Below are 24892 nucleotides of genomic sequence, written 5' to 3' on the forward strand. Positions count from 1 at the left end.
CGGAAAGGAACATGACTATCATTAAACGTAACATAAAATCGTGTTTGCTGGATGCGTTTATCTTTTTGTTTTTCTTCATCATCTTTATGTATAATCATAATTAATGTTTATGACGTAAAAACGAGCGGCGAGGGAGCGGCCTCGGATTGATTGGCAAGCTCCCTCCGCTGCCTCTCTCAGTCTTGCACGTCCACAGACACTCATTCTCGGGTCTTCTGCGTTTGTCGGACCCCCCTTTTACATCTCCGGTCCCTCCGGTTCGGTTCCTCGCTGTCGCGATGCGATGCGATGCGTTCCGATGCAATGCGATGCGATGCGATGCGATGCGACGCGACCGTTCAGAATCAAGGTGATTAAAATCCAAGGCGGGACACGCAAGCGGGACAAACGAGAAGACGCCTAAGTTATTCTCTCTCATGCGTACCACGGTCACCCATCGACAGAGGCATCCGACAGAGGCGCACGTTCTCCGGAAACACGATCTCAGCACACACGGTAGAGTAGACTGCCGGGGGCAGCAAGCCACGCACGAACGATACGGCGATACACATCTCCTTACTTAGTTTGAATTTTACAAATTGGGATCGTACATTCCATAATTAATGAGGAACCATCGATACAATAATAATATTTACTTAGCAAAACGTGCCGATCGGTAGTGTGGCGAAGGACGCGTGATGTGTGAGCACAGTTAAACGCGTTACGAAGAAGGGGAGTTGAGGGCGGGGGCAGTTGGGAGTTTCTTCCGATGACGATGATGATAATAATGATGATATTCTGTGGTGGAAGGGGTGATAAGTTGGCGCAAGGAGGACGTTGGTAGATGGGGAGAAGGAGGGTTCTCCTTTTCTTTCCTTTGTTCCGTTGGCTGATAATCGACTGTTAGGCAGGGGACGCAAGGTGAATGTTTTTCTTGTCGAACGATACGGGGGCAGGGAGGGGTGGGGTGGTGGGAAATGCACGTCCGCTTGCCAGGAGTTCAAGGTACACGCACTTTATAGGGATACACCATGGGAAAGACACTCAGGGCAGACACTGACATAGAGACTAGGCTACCGACTATATGTATACCTATCTAAATGTGTAATTAGCGTACGCACCGCGTACACCCGGTACGCCCGCACTTCGCCCGGCTCTCGGGTTTGCTTTTTTCACATTATTTAATCTTGTGTGTTTGCTGCTTGTTTTTTTGTGTGTGCGTGTATGTATGTGTGTGTGTGTGTGTGTGTTGCGTGTTTCTCATTTCAATCGAAGAAAAACGAGCGCGCGTACGCGATCAGTACACGCACTCCCATCCCTTACTTTTTCCACACGTTTTTCACTATTTTTCTTTCACTCTCGCTTTCCCACTCGCGTTTTACTTTTTCCGCTTTTTTTTTTACCATTACCTTTTCCATCCCTCTTTCATTCGTTTCCTCCCCTTTTCTTTGCTTTTCTTTTTTTTTAAATTATTATTATTATCATCGTTTTATTACAATCAGCGATCGCGTCGTTAGTCGTGCTTTTATAGTAAACGCTATGTAGTCTTTATTACTCAAGCTTATGCCCAAAAATCTACCAGAGGCACTTTGGGTTTATTAGTACCATTTTGAAGTCGGCGTGCGCGGGGGAGGGTGCTGCGAGTTCATTACTTCCTCTCGTTTCTTTCTTTTGTTTTTATTATTCGTTTATTATATATACTTTTGTATTGTTTAGTAGTGATATAACGGTCGAACGATGTGAAATTCTGTCTAGTTAGTCCTTCCTCTGCTTTGAACCTCGTGACATGACGGAGTACCCTGTCTGCGATCCATTAACGTTTATCGGCCACGCTCGTTCGCCGCCACGTTTACGCGTCCGCGCTAACTACTACCCTCTTTTTTTCAATCATCATTCGCCCTCCCCCGTTTTCCTTTCCTGTAGCCTACCAACTCCGTATCTTTCCCTGCTGCCTTACCTTTCCACACACGGTCTTCCGATGTTTTTTGAGCAATAAATACTTTCTCCACTGACAACTGCACATTGAATTGACGCACGGGACACACTCACGCGTATACACAAAAACGGTTTTTGTTTTCTCGCATTCGCTACCAGCCGCTCGCGTCGACAGCACCCTCGAAGGTCGCTCGGCCAAGCTGCGTGCCGAGCTGCCCTTCGGCGATATGAATTCTTGTCACGCGTTAGTGATGATCGTTTCAGACTAAATCTACGCGGATACCTAAAATACAATGGCAGTCAATGCGGCGGGAACTCTACGCAGCGAGTTCCGCGGGTGTGCGTTACAAGGGTTTGTCGGTTGGTTTGAACGTAGTCTAAATGAGCTTGGAAGAGAGACACTGACGGTGTACTGTTACACACAGATTCCCGAAAATTCGTATTGCGTTAATTTCATTCGTTTCCATTTCTTTTTTTCGTTGATCCCTTTTGTTTTTTTTTGTTTTTTTTTTGTTTAAATAGATTACAATGAATACACGAGGGTGGTGGTTGTTAACATTTGCGCGCAGGTAAAACGTCTCCAAGTAGGAAACAGGCTGTTTGTTTTCGAGTACTGTCCGCCCGCGAACGGCTCCCGCATCCACTCTCATCCGCATATCAGCGCTTCGGAACGTTCCCACCCATACCAATATGGCTACATCCACAGAGTTTAAATGTTACGCTTTTTTTTCTTTTTAATTAATGATTATCAATTCATATCAATTCAATATCAATGTATTACAATCAGACAATACTCAACAGTGATCGTTATTCATTATATATTACAATAATTAAGAGTGACAACAACATGACGACGGAGGCGTTGAAGCATTACAAGGGAGAGTAGTGTAGAGAGAAAGAGAAAGAGAAAGAGAGAGAGAGTGGCACAATCTGTGTTTTTCTAGGATGATCGGAAAGAGTTAGAAGGAGGCGCCGATAGTGGACATATCTTCGACTACATGTAACACGATGAGGGATAGTGACACAAGGATCAAGGGATCAGGATCTTCCGATGATTATGAAACAGCGACAATGTGATAGGGCGAGGAATGATGATAACGATGATGGTGACGCACGACAATGAGAATGAACGTTTAATAATAAAATGGAACAATGAGCTGGAGACCAAGGAGGGGAAGCACGCACACTCAACACAACCGTCACATCGAGCTGGCCTCGCGCGCGGCCATAGTCTATAGATTAATACCTATTAACTAATACACAGTCTGTCTCCGATTCGCGGATGACTCCTTCCATTTTTTATCCGTTTTGAATGCATGTAAGTATAAATAATACGCGTAATGCAAGGCGTACGTACAGTACGGCGATCCCCTGCGCGATCGGTCGAAGGAATGAAGCTGACGTCGGCGCGCACGTTCGATGTACCGAGTGGTAATCTTGTTGACGCAATTAATGATCGCGAGATGTTCCCTTGAAATCGGCAGGACCCCTGTGATAAAACGGTTCGTGTCCGCGCCGATACTGTACGCGCGCTCGTTCCCGGATACTGCATATACATACACACATACTTCTGCGCCGGTATAAAGTGTATATATGTACACATATACATACGACATACCATCCATGTATATATAATATACCCATAATGTTTAATTAATCATCGTTAATCGTTAATTATCTTATTTATTAAAATTCGTCAGTTCGTAATTCAAAAAATTTCAGCTAGTAGCGGTGGATGGAAATGTTTCTTCGTTAAAAATCGCCGATCCCCCGACGATGGCGCGCGGCATTATCGATCGCTTCTTTTTAAACACATTTACAAACAATCGGGATCGACCGGCCGATTCGTTCACTCTCACTTATATCACTAATGTCTATTTTTTTACTTTTTTGCCGTTTGAAATCTTCGTTTCGTGTTTTTAAAATCCTATGTTGTCCACCGACCGATTCGCGGCGTTGATCGCTGCCGCGAAACATTGGCGAAAAAATCCCGTTTCATTCTTTTTTTTTTTCATTTCATTTGCTTTCTTTTATTCTTTCTTTATGGTTGTATATCGTTTATTTATTTGTTGTGTGCCATGGCCGCCGGCCGGTGTGGCCGCCGCACATCAAATAATTCTATTACAATTAATCGTGATTTTGGTATCTTATGTACAGTTATGCGTGGCGTGCGCACTTGATTATCGCCGCACACACCCGCCTGCCAGCGACCATTCAGAAGACTTTTGTTTTTTTCTCTGTTAATTCTCACACGTATTAATCCAAACAACACTTAATGTCTTCCCGTTGAACTTCCCCCGTGAAGCTTCTTTGCTTAGCAGTCCGTTGTGCAGTATCTTCCTGTTTGTGTCTGTATGCAATGCGTGTTCGCAAGTGTCCACGACCGTTGACGAGTGTATGTGTACGAGTGTAGGTTTCTGTGGGTGTACCTGTAATTGTGTATTTCATTCGCATACTAAGCGTACAACTGGCTTGCACGGAAAACCTGAGACGATCGATTATAAGATAGGCCAGTCCTCTTGGTGCTTCCTCAAGAATACCTAACTGTGGTCGAGTATTCAGCAGGGTAACTCTTGGCGGGCAGGCTTTGACATGTGCTTCATAGAGTTCATGGTACATCAGGGATTGTCCGCCGCCATTATATTATGCACTTGCTCGAGCTTGTATGCCAGTCTCTGCTTCTGTGAGAATTCGTCCTCTTCCAGTGTCACTATCAGTTGTTCGTTGTATTTACCCGCATACGTGTACAGCTCGTACAGAGCACAATTTGTGTTGAACTCCGTTGTGTGCAACTGCACAGAAACAAACACAAATTTATTATACCAACAAATTCCGCATACATCCTAACGTGTTTGATACATCGTTGGGTGATCTGTCCAATGAATGAACGCTTAAGCTGGACGTTTGTTAAAATGATCGTTATTTAATCGCGCGAATGATACTATCTTAAGGGAGTTCTTTTACTACTAACAATAAGTTCCTACATTCCTGAACACAACTCTAGCATATTTAGATAGTTATGAAGGTATTGAACGACCAGTGAACGAACACTCAATCGAGTGTATTTTTACACAATACGGTTTGTTCGAACAGATCACCCGAAATTATTTGCACTTTGAATCATCCCGTATATTCACTTACCCTAGACTCTTCGGCAAGCATGGCGTTCATGTCTTGATCGGATATGGCTGGCATGACTTTGATATCTGAATAGTAACGTTCTACCCATTCTTTGTACACTGGAATGTCCTTTGCGTATAGTAGCTTCGAACTCGGCGAGTCCTTACCTGCGGTAGACAAACAGAAAATAAGATTTCCGACTTGTTCCGCGGACACTAGACGAAGAGAATATTGCCTACCTAATCTATGATCTGAAGTGGAACAGCTGTCCATGAACGTCTGCGCCACGACCGACAGACACGAATCTACGATGTTCGATTTGTGTATGTCGAAAATGAAATTCGGATTCTTAATAAGGTTAACCCAAAACCTAAGCGGAAGGGAGTTGCTCTTCCATGTGTGGACCACTTCGGGGTCGGATATGCCGTGGTGCAGAGCTTGGTCGTCCATGAAGTCGAACATATATTTTATAGCGAGGGGAAGAGCCGAGCCTCGATGGGCGGTGCTGAAGATCGTTTCGAACAGGTCGTCGACGAATTTCTGGAGCGTACCCTTCGTTGCCAGTAACCTCGTCAGATAGATCTCGGAGACCATCTTGTTGCCGCGATCGCCTTCTTTTCGCGCGTCGGAGTCGTGGTGTTTGACGAGATGCCAGCACTTCAGTCCTCCGTCGTGGTTTTGGTTCAACGGCGACGTGGCGCGAGAAAGCGGAGGGCTGGCCGAGCTAAATTTGCTGAGGTTCAAGGTCTCGTATTTGTGCGACTTGTCCGTCTTCTCCGAAAGGATCGACAAGTTGTAGATCGACGACTGCTTGGACACTAGGTTCAACGATGCTCCGTCCGGTACCCTGTAGTGGTTCAAAGTGTTCCGTTTCTTCCATTCGCCCTCCGTCTTCGTTGTCGAGTCCTCGTCGTACAGGATCAATCTTCCGGATGCTCCGGTTCGCCATTCTAACGTACAGAGTGACATTCGTAAATTTGTTTGACATTGAAAACGATCCTTGGTTCAGGAGTCGAGGATCTTACCGAGATCGAGGTCGTCCTTCCTAGGTCTTTGGCTGTATGGCGTGGCTCTGTAGATGGTGTCCAATGCCTTCTCCTTCACTTGAGATATCGTGTCGCAGTCCAGTACCTTCACCGGAACGTTCTCCGTGTTCGGATCCATGCCACCGACAAAAACCGTTTGTTGAGATATGGATACGTAGACCGTCTACAAAAGAAAAAGGGAACAGAGTTCATACATCGAACGATAGAAAGAAGCGGCATTCTTCGTGCTACGGGGATCTTACCATTGGTTTGAAGTCGATGGATTGTCTGATCAATTTTTCTTCCGACAAGGAATATCTAGCCTCGGAAGTGATGGCGTCCACGGGACCTTTATCAACCTGCTGTTTCACTGCGCGAAATAGCACGTATAACGGTTCACCGGCGCATTCTCGCATGAATTTGTACAAGAGGAAGGTGAACCAAGCTGACAGCATCTTCTCAGCGACGCTCTCCGTTCTGAAACGTAAAGAGAACGTTTATTTGCAACGGTTTTGTAAAATGTCGACCGATCCGGCGATTGATCGGAGTTGCTCGTGAAAAACGTACCGTCTGAGGAACAGCTTAGGATGACTCTTGCCCTCGGTGCACTTCTCGATCAGCTCCGCGAGAAGAGTCTTCAGGATGTCCGTGCAGTACTCCATCTTGCTCTGTAGGGTGACCATAATGAGGCTGGCGACGTTCACTCTGTCCCTCATGGAGAAATATCGGTTGCTCTCGAGCGTTCGCACGAACAGAAGCAAAAACGTTTTGTTCAGTATCAGTTGGCCGAACAGGCGCAGGCCTTTCTCCTTGCGTGCCAGTTCCGGCCGGTCCCATTGCAGCACGGGGCTATTGTCGTCGCTCGGGAACAGTATCATCATGGCGTAAGTGCGATAATCGAGGAACGGTATGCCGCCGCTGGTCAGATCGCCGGTAAGATCGGTCATCTCGGTTTGCAGTTCGGCGAACGCCTCCTTGCACTCGGCGGCGACACGCAGCTCTAGGATGTCCATTTGCTCCTGCATGTTCTTCAGCACTCTGTTGCTCTCGGTCGACTTCCTGCGGTAAGCGATCAGGAAGGCGATGAACACGAACACCAGGATCACGATGGCGGCGATCACGCCGATAAGGGCCGGCTTCGACAGGGGTCCGTCGAGGCTGGCGGGTAACGCGTAGCTTAGTTTCCCTATGCGATAGCGAAGCGTGCCACCGACGGTCACTATCACTTCGGGTAGCTCCTGCTTGTTCGGCAGACCCTCGAAGTCGACGGCGGGCGGCTGAGTCAAGGGTGGCCTGCAGGTCAACTGTTGCCTGGAGAGGGAGGTGACGTTGCAGAACGCGTTGCCTATCTGCACGGTCACGTCGGAGTCCTGGCAGGCGCGATCGAGATAGAGCCCGTTGATGGTCAAGTAGTCGCTCTTGTAGTACTTGATCTCCTCGTCGAACTCCTTGTAGATCGGATTCGGGTAGAGGAGGAACTTCTGGAAGCCGCGTTGAGTCAGATTCTGTACACCCGTCACGTTGTCCATGCGGAAACCGTACACCAGCGGTATAGGATTCTCCGCGTCCAGCACGGTGTCCTCGGGCAGCTCGATCGTCGGCGACTTGCAGATCATTCTCTCCTGGCTGTGGACTTCGCACTGTGAGACGAACATCTTCTCGTCGTAGTAAACGTACATCTGGGGACTCTGTATGAACCCGAGGTTCTTCCCGGTCACCGATATCTTGATGCCGCCGGCCGGGATACCCTTAGGGATCTTCACCTGACTCGCCACCCCGCTCTCCACGCTGTCGATCGTCGGATCGTCCACGTACTCGAACGTCGCGCCGTCGTAGAACCTGGAAGCGCCGTCGAATCTCATCTGGACGACGCCCCTTTTCTTCTTGTCGCTCGCGCTGGTCATACACAACGCCTCGTTCGGTTCCGTGCTGATTATGGAACACGAATAGTTGCCGATGAACGCCTCGATCCTGCTGCCGGCGTTCATGTGTCGTCCAGTGATGGTGACCGTGGTGCCGCCGCTGACCGGCCCGTACTGAGGAGATATGGAGTAGATCCGAGGATTCACGAACTCGAAGTTGTTCTTGGATTCGCCGCGGTAAGCCTCGATCTCGACCACCACCGGGCCGCTCCGGGTCTCTTCGATGCCTGGACCGTCTACGCGGCAGACGATCTGCTTCGTTCGCATGTACAATTCTTCGTACGGCTCGCAACTCATCCCGCCGACCATAACGCCGCGGAAGATGTCCTACAATGAGAAAGCGATGCTTTTTAGTTCCACCATATAATAATATGGAATCGTTTGGCGCCGGAGGGATACAAACGTAATCGTTTAGATCAAGATGTAGAATAGGTGCGATTCAATTCTTCAGGGGCAACATTGGCACGTTGCACCGACCCTGAGAAATCTTTCAAAATTCGCTACACAAAGACAGATTAGATTCAGGTGTGATACACTTTCGCGCACGATGGCTTGCTCTTGCGAGAATTTTTAGGATAACTGTGAAAAATATCGGATGGTCCGAATTATCATCGGATCGTGGCCACTTTTGTACAGCGTGCAAAGAAAAATGTTATAGTGTCGGAATATCATTTGGCTCAGTCCAAACCATTTTGAAGGATGATTTGTGTCTCAAACGCGTCAAGTCTCGATTGGTGCCATGTCATACTGCATTGGTTCTTCGCGACTTTTTTGCCAAAAACTCGACTCATATCGTTCCGCAACCACCGTATTCGCCTGATTTGGCTCCGTGCGACTTCTGGTTATTCAGCAAACTCAAAAGGCCGATGCGGGGACGCCGTTTTGACACGATTGAGGAGATAAAAACCGAATCTTGAAGGCTATACCGGAAAAAGACTATTCCGACTGTTTCGAGGACTGGAAAAAGCGTCGGAAACAGTGCGTTTTATCGGACGGGGATTACTTTGAAGGGGATGAAATTGATTTGGAAGAATAAATAAAGAATTTACATTTTATAAACAAATTCACCTGACTGTTTGATCACGGTAGTATCTCGTGGAACCGTAACAACGCAACGTTTACTTACATTGAACGTTTTGCCCAAATTGATGCCGCGTATGGTGACGTTGGTGTTGCCTTCCCAGGGACCCATGACCGGTTCGAAGGAGTGTATCACAGGGTTCGGGCAGGTCTGGTTCCTGTTCAGCCAGATCCTGGTGCCCCAGTTGCATTGGCTCATAACTTCGCACTTGTCCGAGCTCTGGCACCAGCCGCAGTCGTACTTGGGCGCGAGGGCCAGGCACATGCCGCAGTTGTCGGCCATGTCGCGGCAACGGAATATCACCAGGTGGATGTTGTGCGGGTTGTCCAAAGGCTTCGAGCCGCCCCAGATCACCGCGAACGGCACGCTGATGTTCGGCGCGCGGGACGTGTACGAAAAGTCAGTCTCCTCGCAGTAGATCGTGTCCCCTAACAAGCGGGCGCCCACGCTCGTTACTCGGCCCTCTATGTTGAACTGACAGACGAACCGGGTCTGCACGATGAATTGCTGGAAAAGAGGCGGGTTTCGCCTAGGTTAGCGTCAATCATCCGACAGGCTTCGCTTCGCTAACCGCAACAATGATTCCCGTGAAAGGGCCGCTAACGATACGCGGCGACGTCGCGGAATTAATGTGACGGCATTAAACGGTATTCGAGGAGCGCTCGCTCACAGATTGATTCCCCCCTTCACATTCTTACCCCGATGATGTGCACTTTGACGCGGATCGCTTGCTTCACGCCAGCCGATACCAGGATCTCTTGCGTGTCGGTCGCGTTCATGGTTGGACAGAAGGCGGGACCGCTTCTGTAGCTTGGACCCATCCTCTGGAAAATGTAATTCCGCATTATGCACGCTGCGCTATCGACAAATTTCACTGGGCAATTTGTACTGGTAGCCTTCTACAGCCGGTCAGAATTCGTTGATTTCATACTTTTACTTAAATCAATTTAAGCTACTCGAAACTACACGGCGCACTGGGATATATCTTAATCATTTTTCCCACCGGCTGTAAAATGCATTCAGCTTGCAAACAAACTTCTTGAACTTCTCTACACTCATTCATCCGAAAGGAAGATTTCAACTTTCGCGATTTCCGTTGATTTTGCCATCTGTTTTCTACGTGTTCTTCCTTTCAAGAAGTCCAAGAAGGAAATAATATATTCAAAACGAGCGTTGCTTAAAAAAGAAATCGAAAGATTGCAGTGGAGCCGGTTACTGCGGTGTGACCAATTGCTGCACCTTTGTTGTTATATTTAGGGAGAATTGATTTTATATTTCTCAAATAAGGTATATTACGTTTTTGCACGCTTTCGTGTTGTTTAGTTTTGAATACAAAAATTGAATATGTCTTATTCGATGAATATAAAGTTAATTATGTCTGAAGACAGATCAAAGACATCACTAGTGTGGCTGCTCTACCCTATCTTGTGAAAAGGCAATTTTTCTTAAGATCCTGAAGCGTCTTAAAAATTATTGGAATTTGAAATTTATAAGAGAATCAATGTTCGCCGATCTCTTCTTGATGCCATTTGAAGTAACTTTTTCCTTAGCGCAAATGAGATCTGTGGCTTCGTTTTCGAGTTATTAACGAAAAATACTGGCCAATGAGAAGTGAGCTCCGCTGGCGCGAGGCGGCCGAGCCGATCAGCAGAACTGGACTCTGTCAGCTCGTTGGCTCGGCCGCCTCGCGCCAGCCGAGCTCGCCCCTCATTGATCAGTGTTTTCCTTTAATAACTCGTTAATGTTGCGTCAGAGAAAACTTTTGTAAAGGAAAAAGTTACTTCAAATGACCCGAGGAACCCCTCACTTCCCGATTTCGAGTAACTTTTAAGCCACTCTGTAGAGAGAGACGCGAGACGGCCCGCGCCAGAAGCAACGAAAAGACAGAAAACAGGACTCACGTTGATTCCGGTGACCAGTATGTCGTTCCGACAGTTTTCAGCGGTGTCGTGGGTGCACCTGTGCGCGTCGACGCACCAGTCGCAGGGGAAACTTGACGAGACGCACTGGGTGCAGGAGCTGTAGGTGTTGCAGTCGAAGAATGTGAAGTTGGTGGCGACTAAGTCCGGTCCGTTGGTCATTCTCACGGAGAGTTTCGCGATGAAATGGTGCTGGCCAGGTGGTATGGGCGGCAGGAGATCGGTCCTCGGCGTGGTGCAGTTCACGCCGAAGGACTTCCGCGAGGCGTTCGTGATCAGGGTTTTGTCCAGGGTCGAGAACGCGCAGAGGAACTGTCCGGGAAGCGTCGGCAGGTTCTCGATGACCAGCTCCAGGGTTCGAGCGGTAGTGCGCTGCAGCAGATCCGGATTGACGTTCGTGATCGCCGTGCATCTGCCGCTTTTGTACGAGATCCAGTACAGAGGGTCCTTCGCTGCGTCCTGGCAGTCTCTGCGCAGGTTGCATTTATTCTCCAGCGAACACCAGCCGCAGTACGGGTCCTTCGCGCCGAGGCACTCCAAGCAGGTCTTGTACACCGAGCATTCCTGCACCTTGACCTTGAACACCGTTTTATTCGTCATCACGTACAGATGCATGAGCTGGGAGTCGAAGAGCAGATCCGCGTTCACCGGGGCCCCTGGATCGATCTCCAGGTCGCCGTACTCCAATCCCATGGTCGAGCTCTCTACCACCACCTGCAACAAAATGGGATCCGTTGTTGAGTGTCTTTTGTCCGATTTCGTAACACTGAGATAATGGTCGATTCTAAAGGAATTCTGAGAGGCCGGAGTCGGGGGCACGGCTGATTTTTCTTCGATCACCGAGGGTGACAGAGGTTACAGTAAATTCTCTCTAATTGATCCTTAGCTTGTACACAGAAATGGACAATCTGGGAAGAGGAGAAACGATTATTCTTCTTCCCAGATTGTCCATTTTTCTTTCCAAGCTGAAACGTCGTCAGCGAGGACGAAGCTTGTCTAAATATTAGGTCTACCGGAAAGTTCTGTCCGTTTAAGAAATGAAAGGAAATAATAGATTTTTCATAAATTTAGTAATATTTATATTGTAGAATATAATTTCCGTCGTTACTTATGGCCTCTTGCCAGCGTGATGGCAGTTTGTGAGCAACATTTTTCAAAAATATATGTCTCAAATGAACATGTGCATACCAATCGAAATTTGCAATGACATTATCGGACAGAACTTTCCGGTAGACCTAATATATTCCCGCGTTTGCTGTCACTAGATCAGCAAACAAGTCGCATAACATCATGAATCAGGTCGCAGTTCTCTATTTTCTATTGCAATTTTTCTCTTACTTATGGTACGAACACTATTCAGTTTTCTCATTAACTCATCAAGATCGACGTTGCTTGCCGTGCCGTCAACGATAGTAACGATCAGCCTATAATCCTGTGTGGAATTATTTCTCCTTCTCTGATATTTTTATCTTTTATGCACTGCGCTGTATCCGGAGAGCCTTTACACAATTTGTGCAGGTTGTTTCAAGCATTTATGGATGATTATACAGGGTGTCCCAGGTTTTAATGTTCAAACTTCGTTAGTGTATTCTATGGCACAAAGTAAGAAAAAAATGTTATGCTTTATTAAGAAGTTATAACAAAAATTTAGAATAGGAATAGTAATCAACTTGCTGTTGCTGCGAGCATTGGCTCGAATAGATCAGCACATGCCGTGTGTTTATGATAGCTGTGTTTATTAATACATTTCGAAATGTATTAATAACCGTTGTTGACAATACATGATTGACATCGAGCGAAGATTTTTTTTCTTTAGGTATAAGAATAGGTTACATTTGCATTTTCTATTTATATATATCTCAAATTGGTCAGATGAAATATTTAGAAAAAGGATATATATATATATAATAATGAGACCGTGATATACAGGGTGTCCCAGGTTTTAATGTTCAAACTTTGTCAGAAAGAAAAAAATATTTTTTGTTAAGAAAAAAATATTATATTGTAGGTCACATAGAGCTTTATTAAGAAGTTATAACAAAAATTCAGGATAGGAATAGTGATCAACTAAAAAAAAATATAAAAAAATCTTCGATCGATGTCAATCATGTATTGTCAGCAACGGTAAACATTTCGAAATGTATTAATAAACACAGCTTACATAAACACACGGCATGTGCTGATCTATTCAAGCCAATGCTCGCAGTAACAGCAAATTGATTACTATCCTTATTCTGAATTTTTGTTATAACTTCTTAATAAAGCTCTTATATGACCTATCTTTACATAACATTTTATTCTTACTTTGTGCCATAGAATATGCTGACAAAGTTTGAACATTAAAACCTGGGACACCCTGTAGAAATACATACAAGACCGGCACACGAGAGTCCGCACACTGCACAGACATTGCGCCCTTGAGGGATTAATATCAATACGAACGAGTTGCTGGCTAGCGTTAGTTCTCCCCAGCCTCCAACCACCCCCAAAATCTAAACAGATCCCAGTAGTTTCGATTGAATCATCGCGCAACAAACCGCAAGATCGTCGCAATGAATCGTCGCTAACGAGCGGCCGTACACATCAGTTTCTTCGGCGGGGGCCAACGTATGGTTTATTCATCGAAACGATGTGCCGCGACCGTTCCTGGCTGTATGAAAAATCAAATATTCACGGCAGGTCCATAGTTGAGCCGCGCGGCTCCGCGGTCCGCTCCGCAGCCCGCTCCGCAGCCGGAAAGACGAACGCACGCCCGCGTTCCGCCATCAGTATTTATTACTTATTAACCGATGATCACCGTTCGTTAACGGGATCCACATTTTTCCGGCGACTCGCGTTTTTCCGCCGTGCCCTGGCTCGCAACGGAATTCGGCGGGCAACGATTAATCCCGGCACGCGGACAGATGGTAGCCGAGATCGAAGCGCGTTGCAAAGCAGAATTTACGGCCGTCATTCCGCGGCGAACGGTGCGCGCTCGCGACGCCGTTTTCGCCGACCGGCTGCGTTCGTTCGGCGCGTTCATTTCCTCGGACTTCACCGCGAACGAGCCTCGTTCGCGGTTCCGCGGTTAAAGCCTCGCAAATTAAATCTCTGCGCCGACGGGGGAACCTTCGCGCCGGTTGCGCGGAGGCAACGATGACGGAGGGTCTCCCGGCCCTTCGTAGTTGGAATTACGTTCGCTTGTCAAATAAAAAGGCCGGGTCCGTCCGCGCGATTCGCGCGGCGAATAACAGTAATCAACCGCGAGGATGATAAACTGGCCTCGCCTAAGAGGTTTTCGGCGGTTGCTCGTTCCCGGCTTGAAAAAGCACCGGGTGCGCTGCGTTTATCGTCGCCGCTCTATGGGCGCAATGAAACGCGGACGCCGCCGCGCCCTCGGAGCTTTCTTTAACCCTTTCGCTACGGGCGGATTCTCCGTCGCGGTACTTCTGCTGAACAGAGCGTTGCGACATCACTGCACGCTACGCGACGCCGATCGTCAGCGGAAGTCGGAAGTTTGAATTGAATGAATTTTTCGAACGAACAAATTTTTCTCCAAAGGGTATTTATAAATAAAGGGTATTCCAGGGTATTTTATAACGTCTTAGCATGCGCTCTTTAATTTACAGTATGAGAGGAAATAACATTATGCAATATAATGCATCTTATGGAAAGCCACTATAGTAGTCCGTAGTACCTCAGTGGCATCATACGAAAGGCCACTATAGTGGTCCGTAGTACCTCAGTGGCACCAAATGGAAAGCCACTATAGTGGTCCGTAGTACCTCAGTGGCACCAAATGGAAAGCCACTATAGTGGTCCGTAGTACCTCAGTGGCACCATATGGAAAGCCACTATAGTGGTCCGTAGTACCTCAGTGGCACCATATGGAAAGCCACTACAGTGGTCCGTAGTAGCGAAAGGGTTAAAAAGAGCTGCTTTAGATGGACACTTTGAAACTATTATACTCTCGTATTCGCGGCGCACCGTTGGCGAATTCCAGGGGCGTCGAGGACGTTTCGTCGATGGTCTCAGAAGAGGAAGTTTCATCGATAATATCAGAGAGTCAATGTAATAACGGTTACTCTCTTCGACTGCGATCTGTTAGCTATACTTTCTGTTGCGGAACGAATGTGATCATTCACGATTACAACCGAGAAGATACCGTGTGCGCTTCTCCAATGTACACAGCGTACTGCAGAGTTAGAGGATCAATTTTCGACGGAAGTTTTGTCATTCATGGTTCCCATGGCTTTTAGCTTCGTAACACAGATTTTGCATCCCGGATTATTCCTTTTGCAGTACGTATTTACCGTTTTATTCTAGGAATTTGCGAATCCACTTATCTGCAATAAATTTATTTGTAATGAAATACATACTAAATTTTAAACAAAATTTTGTAAATAATTATTGCAGCTTAATTACTCGTAATGAAGGCTGTATCATTTCGTGAAGAAGTATATAAATTCATGTTAAATTTAAACATTGTAGCAAGACCTGCGAAAGTGTAAATTTTCAGCGCAGAAAGGTGAATGCGATCTACGAAACGATTAATTTGAAGTACAAACACCTGTACATGTTTGAAATTCTCTCGAAATCTTTGCGTTCAATGATATCTCCTGTTGCCATTGTTATTTTGGAATTACCGTTAAACTACATGTATTCCAGTGCATGCTGGGACGAACAGATGCTACAGTAGCCTAGAATGTTTACGTTCGTTTCAGCATACTTTGCTATACAGGGTGTCCCAAAGTTATCGTGTTTCCGGGAAATGAGATCATTCGAAGTAACTTTTTCCTTAGCGAAAATGCGATTCGAAGTTCTGTGTACGAGTTATTAGCGAAAAACAGTGACCAATGAGAGGCAAGTGCGCGAACTGCAAGGTGGTCGTGCGTGCTGCACGTGGCTTTGGTCGAGGAGCGCGACAGATTCGAGCCGCGTTCGAAGCAACGAACAAGTCACGGAGCGAGGACTTTCCGAATTTTCTTTTACCACGCGACAGTGATATTTTTAAGAAAAACGCTGTTCACCCTTATTTCAGAATGTCTGAACAATATTTAGTAATTTCTCGGAGCCGAAATAGTAAGCAGTTTAACCGCGACAGCCGTTTTAATTATCGATTGAGCCGATTACAGCGAAGATCAACAATAAGAAATCCCGACAAACTTACGCAAAAGATAGTTTTGTTTCGATAATTCCGTGTCCAAACAGAATTCAACGAACGATTCGATTTGATTTCCAGTTCGGATTTATGTTCGTAGATAATATTCGGCATCACCTTACTTCATTATAGCATCGAGCGCCGATAAGAGTATTAACGGTTTGAAAAGCCGGCGTTCCATCATCCTGCTGATGAGTATAATAAAAAGGAACGTTCAAAGGTTAAGTGAGACAAACTCGGCGAAGTTCCTCCCGATAGTAAATTTCGTTCATCCCCGGTCGAATTCTTTCAACCGCGCGATAGAAGCTGACACGGAACTTGAATATTAGCTTCGGGGCGAAGTTATTAAACGCCGCACTCGCCGTTTATCGCTTAATCGGGCTTCGTTTCTTTCCGGGCGGGAGATATAGATTCTGCGGAACCTGAAGCTTTCGAAGTAATATTAGCCGCTTGCGTTTAAAATAGAATGAGCCACGGGACGAGGACGGTAAAAAGAAAGCGCGCGTGTAGAAAATCGAGCGGTCGCTCGAGGGAGAAGCGTGTACAAAGGGTAAGGACGTAACGAGTGGGAGATAACATATTTCAAACTTGTGACGCGATAGAAGAAGAGCTGCGAGGCGGCTATTTTCTACGCGTGAGAAAAAGAATACGAGCCGTGCACCTTCGATTATATGCGATAAAATCACTCTGAGAATAATCGACGAAATTCCAAAGAGTAAAATCGGAAACAGATACGCTTACCGACAAAAGTTAAGAAACTTTACATATCGTTAACATTTGAGAGTAAAATCTGATATTTTAATAAATAGAATTAAAAGCATACGTTACAGTGAGCGTATAACACATTGTTTATATTGCAACATCGTTTTATTCAGCGCATGTGACAGGTAAAGAGATAATGAAAGAAAATAAAAAATACGAAAGTAAAGTAAAAATTAAATATTATAAGAAAATAAAACTACTATTTTCGTTGACGCAAGATTATGCGTTTGTGTCACGCGTTTCTTAACTTTCGTCGTTAAGCGCATATTGAAGGAAACATCATTTGAGTCATTAGAGTGTTCTGGAATCTGTTTCTAGATTTTAGATACTCATGGAAAAATACGAATTTGCTGTGGAAAAAAATTGTCGATGTTATAATTTTTCGTAATAGCATCCGCGATTTCTTCTATTTTTTTTCGCAATTCAATTATATTACGTTATATGTGTCAACAAACCTATTCTACTAATATCGGACCGTTAGTTGATTAAACTGCAAATCATTATTAATTTGACAATAAAGAGCGTTATATGTATGTCGTCTTAGATCGATATACTTACGTATATGTACAGAGTGTCCCAAAATTATGTTGCTTCCGGGAAATTAAGGGTTCCTGACGTCATTTGAAGTAACCTTCTCCTTTACAAAAATTTTCTCCGACGCATCGTTAACGAGTTATTAACGAAAAAGCAGTGACCAATAAGAATCGAGTGCGGCTGACGCGAGGCGGCCCAGCCAACCAGCGCGCGAAGCCCAGTTCCGCTGATTGGCTTGGCCGCCTCGAGTCAGCCGAGCTCGCTTCTCATTCGTCGGTGTTCTTCGTTAATAACTTGTAAACGAAGCCGCGGATTGCATTTGCGCAAAGGAAAAAGTTACTTCAAATGATCTCGGGAACCCCTCATTTCCCGCAAGTACCACAATTCCGAGACATCCTGTATAACGTGGATAGTACAGAATTTGAATATCAAAGGTTCTACTGTATATGTACTGTGATTGCTTCCGGTGTTTTCAAGATATTCGATCGACGTGATGGCACATAATCGAAGAACGTCATTTTAATGGCTTCCACTCTCGTACAGGTTACTGTATTTAAATAGTGCTGTAGAGCAATGAAAATTTCACAGACCTGAAGTATTCGTCCGTGTACCAGATACGGTGGAATACTATTACATAAGCTATTCTACAGTTCAGCTTTATAATTCACGTTCATTTATAATTCATTACTTTAAATGACATACAGCGGGCCGTGTATTTTTGCTAGTATGAAAATTTAACGCGTTGAGCGTCGCGACATAATTAGGTTATGTCACTTCCAAGCCGGCCTTATTCTTTTAATGAAATGTAAAGTTACGTGCTCCAAGCATTTAGCGATTTTAATGGAGAATAAGGATTTCACGTAGGAAACGTTCTGTTTAGTGTGCAATGATTGCACGTGATATCGTAAATATCGGTAAAAGCGTTAGAAAAATTAGCGAAATGAATTGCAACAGATATTTAATTCTCGTATGCCCTTAAGAGCGCAAAGGATCCTCGCGTGATAAACAACTATTGTTTGACTCTTCGATTGGTTTAACTTGTTTCATACATGATTTTATATTTTAAATGATAGAAGAAATTGAAACAGTCGAGAAATTCAAGATGTTATGATATTTGGAAGCGGAGAACAGGTTAATTAGTGAACAATATTTCAACTATATGTAAGCATGAAAATATTTTATTCCAATTTTTTATTACTTTTCCATGTAAAGTGATTTTATCTACCACTTGTGATATTCTATCTTTTGCGTGTTTAACGCCGTTTGAATAATTATCAGCAGTCTCGTACATATTTTGACGGCATGCCACTGTATTTTCAATCATTTTGAAGCATGTGTCACCATTCGTTGTCACGCAATCCAGAAAAAGAAATCTACTCGAAAACCTGCACCACCGGTAATACACGTAACACTAAACCTGTTAACTTCCGGAATACCTGCGAAATGCTGGGAAAAGTCTGCTACAAGTGATCAAACACGTCTGACCATGACTGTCCAATTCCCCTGACAAAGAAACCTTATCAAATTCTCGTATTTAATTCAGCTGTCAGTAACAGAGTAGCTGGCCACTCACTTCTCACCTGTTCGTAAAATTATTTATCAAGTTCACGTTAGAAAATTGCAAATCCGGTTTCGATCATTTACATTTGAACACATTTACGCTGATTTATATTTGCTGTATTATCCAAGCGTAAAATATATTGGACATAAAGAGTTCACCGTACTCGTCTATCGTGTCTCTTTCGAAATTTAGACGAGCACACTTTTTCACCTGATTTAGATCAAATTGTTGACCACCTAGTTTTTGGTAATTAATTTAATTTTTCTCATGTTTCGTTAAGATCTAACGAATATCTATTTATGGTAGATTAAAGAATACGTTGAAAAATATTGATAAATCAAATGATAAATGATCCAAAGAACATTAGCTATATTTATGTCAAAAACATGCGTTGTTCGGAGTATTAAAGATGATTTTTCAATTCTTTGTAAATATTTGGGTGTATCCTCTTAGAAAAGACAGAGATTAAAAGTTAAAGATTAAAATTAAAAATTGTCTCAATAAAATCTGTATCAGTGTAATTTTATACAGAGTTTTATACAAATAGAGTACATAATTCCAACGTCATACCTTTTCATATTTTCTTGGAAGCGATACTACTATGCAAATAAATTCAGAACTCGTGAACGTCTTTTAAAAAATACTGACACATTTATAATGTTTAATTCATGATTTTAAAAGAAAGCCATACATCCAAGAATATATTTCAACAGCTCGGAAGCCAAACAGTGTAAGCCCATTAATCTTAAAATTCAGATAAATAAGTATTTTGCAAATTGGCTGTAAAAAATAACAATGACACTAATAAAGCAAAGCACAATTGTCATTAGAAGATGACACAGAAACGAACTGGGCCAGAAGAGAAATTAAAGAAATTTTAGGGAATACAATTCTCTCTAAACAATTTTGTTTAGCGATTCCGTGATCAATATAAGTGCCACTATCCATTGTTTATTTGCGATGAAATTAACTACATCGAGTGATCGACTGAAAGATCCTACGATGAAGATATGTGTTTGCACCGCGTCTCATTCTCAAAGGAAATCCCCGATTCACGTTTCGACGTCTAAACCATCGTTTGGTCAAACGAGATTACAATGTTAAATAGCAATGCGACGCATTCGAATGACAACTATAACAAAGATTATAATTCTTCCGTTCGAAAATCATTTGATTAAGTCCTGTAGATCAGGGGTGTCAAACTCGCGGTCCGAGATGAACGTTTTTGATGTCAAGTATCAGGACGTAAACAATAATTTAACTTTATATATGTTTATTAGAATGTATTAGTCAAAATAACAATATTTGTTTCTATGAACATTGAACATTTGTTTCATTGTTTGTTTCATTGTGAACATTGTTTCATTGAACATTTTTGATGTCGAGTATCAGGACGTAAACAATAATTTAACTTTATATATGTTTATTACAATGTACTAGTCAAAATAAAAATATTTGTTTCTATGAACATTGATTTCTTTTTTTTTGCGGCCCACCCAAAGTTAAGCATTGTTTATTTGGCCCAAATAGCTTTTGAGTTTGACACCCCTGCTGTCGATCCTACCCCCTTTCGCTGTTACCACCGAGCATCTATTTAACACGTTGACTGCCGCGTCACCCGTATTCGGGTGACAGCAAAATTTCTCATCAGGCCACGTCACCCGTAATTCGGGTGACGCTGATTTGACTACTTACAAAGGATTTCCGAAAATATTTCGACGAATATTCTACAGGAGGTAATGAAACTATTGAATTCTTATAAAAATGGTTTATTAAAAAAATTATTCGCAGTGTACAACATTAAAACATTCTCTGCAAAGTTGAGATTGATCAGGACAGCTTGGACAAAAAGTTGTTTGTTTTTTCAGATATGCTCGTGCCTCTGATCGGTCCATTTCGTATCTTTTATTTGAACCGTAGCTTCCTCGGTATCATCAACATTTCTTTCTTCTTCCATGACCAATTCTCGTAAAATCTCGTCAATAGTATCTTCATAACATTCATTATCACTAAGATTATATTTATCAGTCTCCAAATCAGAATCTGACGATGTAATTTTATTTATGCTTCTCCTTCCGGGCAATCCGATCTCTTTTCATTATTGAACAAAAATAAGGGCAGAGATTTGAAGTTATACCATTCGGTACTCGGCAAAGATTCCAACTGTTCAAGCAGGAACAGAAACAGATACGAATTAACAACGCACGCTTCCTATAGCGGCACGGGTGGCCTGTAGAAGATTTTGTTGTAAATACGCGTGGCAGTCAACGTGTTAAAGTGCCCCCGAACGATCGATACTTTTTCCTTTCGCGGACAATCCGCAGCAGATCGTTCACGAGCTCGCCGCATCAGAGTATATAGGTTAGGTTGCAGGGGTGGTCGTCCGTGGGGTATAGAAATCACGTGTCTCGGGTTTTTGTCGGTCGAACCCCGGGGCAGCCGTACAATTAACATCGCTACAACCAGCCTGGCGCGGTAGCCCGATAATTATTGTTATTATTTCTGCACGGCGGACATCGGGCGGCGAGGGGGGCGGCAGGCAGAAGGAGGAGGGAAAGACGGAGGGTATACGGTGCAACATAGTCGCGGCCATGATCGCTTGTCCCAGGCCAAGTCGATTCGTTATTCGGGCCAGAGGTCACGTGCCGGCCGTTCCCCGAGGACGCCTCGGCAACTTCCTTCTGCGAAACTGGCTGGCTTCTCTCCACGGTCTTGAACTTTGTCTCCTTTCTATCGGCGCGGTTCATCGCGGACGATGCATGTGTGCTGTGCAATTAAACGGTTGGAAAATAAAGGGTTAAGGCTGCCCGTTAGGCTTCTATGCGAGCCGCGATAACCGCCAGCCGCCCCTCTATGGATCGTGGGTGGGATGAGACGTCGCGGCCGATCGACGGATATGAAGAGTGTAATGCACTCGGCCGTGCTCTGCCCGTCGGTACGCCTCGAAGTTTTTATCCTTCCACGCCCTATGCCCGAAAGTGAAGTCCTCGAGCGAGTTTATGGACAAACATATGTGCCCATAATTATGAAAGTGGTCTAAGTCAAAGTTAAAGAAAAAAAAGAATTTATCACTTATTTCACACGACATGATTTTAAACTAAATTTATTCAATGTAATTTTTACGATATCGTCAAAAATGAACCTTTAGATAGCAGTTGTAATTACAACGTTATACGGAATTCGTTTAGTGTTAATTATGAAAGTGGTCTAAGTCAACAATTTAAAGAAATTATATGAACTATAGCGAAACGAAAAATACTTGCGACACATAATCTCAGACATTTTAGCATTCAAGTTGTAAGAAAGTTGAAATTCGTTCGTTCATATTACACGGCCGAATAATTAGCGAATTTCAAGTTTCACTGTTAGAGCGAAAAGTTCGAATATGAAAAGAAATTATGATTTCTTGTTGGATTTTTCAGCATACAGGACTTCGCAACTTATAAAACGCGAAATGTCTATAGTCCATGTATAAGTTAAAATTTGAACGAGTAATTTGATGAGTGATAATGAAGATGACCAACAAGAAGATGTATCTTCCCAACGGTAGAAACGGCAGAAAATATCAACAATATGGGGCGAGCTTCATTTACTAAATCGTCGAACACAGCCATTTTGTGTATAGCACGACTTGAAACTACTATTGAAACACTAATTTAATGTAACATTCACGAATGCTTATTAAGCTAATCCGGAGGTCTGTCGTGTAAATTACACGACAAGGAATCGCGAAGTAAACGCGTCCGCTTGAATTATTATTACTTTACTTACTACATAATTAAAGATTCGCTAAAAATATCCGTCACTTTACGTAGCGACGACGCAACGAATTAATGATATCTACCAGTATGCAAATAATTCAACTGCCAGTGATAATGGAATGCAATTATGTATGCATGGGAAAGGAGGATGCACTGCATACGCGAGCGGCGTAAAGGGCGCTTCACAAAATGCGGGCCGTGCTTCAGCGGCGAAAACGATATACAAATATTTTATAACAAACATTTGTATTGTTTTATCCCGGCTTTCGCAATTAGAGGCTACCATAGTCCCCGTCAAATTTGTTCTTTGCGCTTTGGCCGCGTTTTATTAAACACGCCGCCTATAATGGTTCAACAATTGATATCCCCGTGATTTTTCGAACTTGCTTTATCGATTAAACAAATATTTGGACGCCTGCGTGTGCGTGCATGCTGTTTGCGTTTCAATGAAATCGAGTTTAACACTTGATCTACCGGCAATTTTCTAACAATCGTTTTGAAATCGAAAAATCATCCGATGAATGATTTCGTTTCATTCAAAACGTAACACGGTTCATTCGAAATGATTTTTCAAAGAGAAACCGTCGTGCTTCGTTCGCACATTAGCTCCGTCGTAAAAAGTCCTATTAATAGGCAGATAACTGTTAAGACAAGCGTTGAAAAAAAGCGTAGAAATAATTTTGTTGCATATCGCGAGCCGATTTACGTAACAGTTTAACGCGGCAAGCGTATAAAACGAGGCGCGCTCTTGCTCAACCGCGGCTCTGTTTCGATCGATACAGAAAGATACGGATCGCAGAAAGTTTCACCGCGGGCTGATTATTACACATTATCGAAGAAAATTCAGAGTTAACCAGACTGCCGTTTAAATCCTCGTTTCCTCGACTGGCTGCGTCTCTGGAAACACTGATTAGGCTCTCCGAAAATAATTTATAATCGGATGAAAACCGTTTCCCACGTTTGCGAAGGCAATCTCGTTTAATGGACCATTATCATTAGGATATACCGCCCGATTTATTCCACTTTATTTCCCGGCGCGTATAAATGTACACGCCGTACGTAAACTAAATTATTTCACTTTAATCGCGCTAAAAAAGCGCCGAGAGAGAACCGGCCGCCTAAGATAAAAGATACGCGCGTATAATTGAGGCCTACCGATCTCCGGGAGTCCCGCGAAGTTCGTGTCAGCGGTAATTATATTATTACGTTTAACAAGCGGCGCAGATTAATCTTTCATTCAGGACGCATCATCTTAATTGTGGGAAAGTGGGAGAACGAATGGACGCGCGCGACCGGCTTTTCCGACGGTCCGCGCGCTCCGGCCGTCCTGGGTCGTCCGCGATCGAGCCGGAAGAAAACCGCGCGATCCAACGAATAATTAACATGTCCGCCCACTTCTCGGTAGCCTGTTAATTATAACAATTTTCTGTACGTCTATCAGTCATTCCCGAGCCCCGTAAACGTCGTGGATCGTTCGTCTTCCCTTGATTCCCAACTACCTCGTGGTCCATGTCGCCTCCGCGAAGAACGTACTCTACTTTTACCGTCAGTTTTCGCCCTATTAACTTCGCTGGGAAGCAATCGAGAAGTAAAAGGAAGTCTTTCACGTGTTTCAACCGTAGTTTCGTTCGAGAAAGAGCGTCTTCACGGCCAGATGAGCTAAGACGCTTGTCTTCTGACAATCCTCACCCGGCTGGAATCAGGTCATTGGCATGATCGAGCACAGCGAACATAATGTATGCGTATCTGTCCGGTGGCCACTGCTTCTAATATTTCTTAACTTGCTACTTTCTTGCTAATATATTGTACATTAACGGATTGTACTTTGTAACGAGAGCAGATTGTTCTGAAATATGTAAGGCGTAACGAGGGCAACTCGCCATCGACTTGTTGCATCGCAGTTTGTCGATCGACTGTTCGACGATTAAGTGAGAATGTAGAAGATGTTTAGATCTGCATTCATCGAACGGGAATCTCAAATAAGGCTCGAAGTTATACGGTAGAATGCCAACCATCTGGCACACGGTTATCCGGAATGTCCGATTAACCGGCGTATTTACTCCGACTATTCTTCGGTAAATGTTACGGAATGACTATGCAACGTAATAAATGTTATGCATGTTCTTCGAAATGAAGTTCTTGAAAAAAGAGTC

At 44.1% G+C, this 24892-nt stretch overlaps 1 protein-coding gene across 4 annotated transcripts in view; it reads right to left on the reverse strand.

Annotated features, from left to right (window-relative positions):
* Positions 1-1635: 1635 nt before the first annotated feature.
* The window catches only part of PlexA (plexin A), an 809381-nt gene continuing 786124 nt past the window's right edge, over positions 1636-24892 (reverse strand). For all 4 annotated transcript variants that reach the window (XM_076526877.1, XM_033482907.2, XM_033482918.2 and 1 more), the window contains 9 exons: positions 10964-11695; positions 9761-9886; positions 9108-9569; positions 6627-8308; positions 6323-6536; positions 6060-6243; positions 5274-5984; positions 5056-5201; positions 1636-4706 (listed from right to left, as the gene is read on the reverse strand). In XM_076526877.1, the coding sequence (XP_076382992.1) occupies positions 4533-4706; positions 5056-5201; positions 5274-5984; positions 6060-6243; positions 6323-6536; positions 6627-8308; positions 9108-9569; positions 9761-9886; positions 10964-11695 (4431 nt within the window). In that variant the 3' untranslated portion in view covers positions 1636-4532. The remainder of the gene's footprint in view (positions 4707-5055; positions 5202-5273; positions 5985-6059; positions 6244-6322; positions 6537-6626; positions 8309-9107; positions 9570-9760; positions 9887-10963; positions 11696-24892) is intronic.

Source organism: Megalopta genalis, chromosome 16 (genome assembly GCF_051020955.1).
Source record: "Megalopta genalis isolate 19385.01 chromosome 16, iyMegGena1_principal, whole genome shotgun sequence".
Classification (NCBI taxonomy): domain Eukaryota; kingdom Metazoa; phylum Arthropoda; class Insecta; order Hymenoptera; family Halictidae; genus Megalopta; species Megalopta genalis.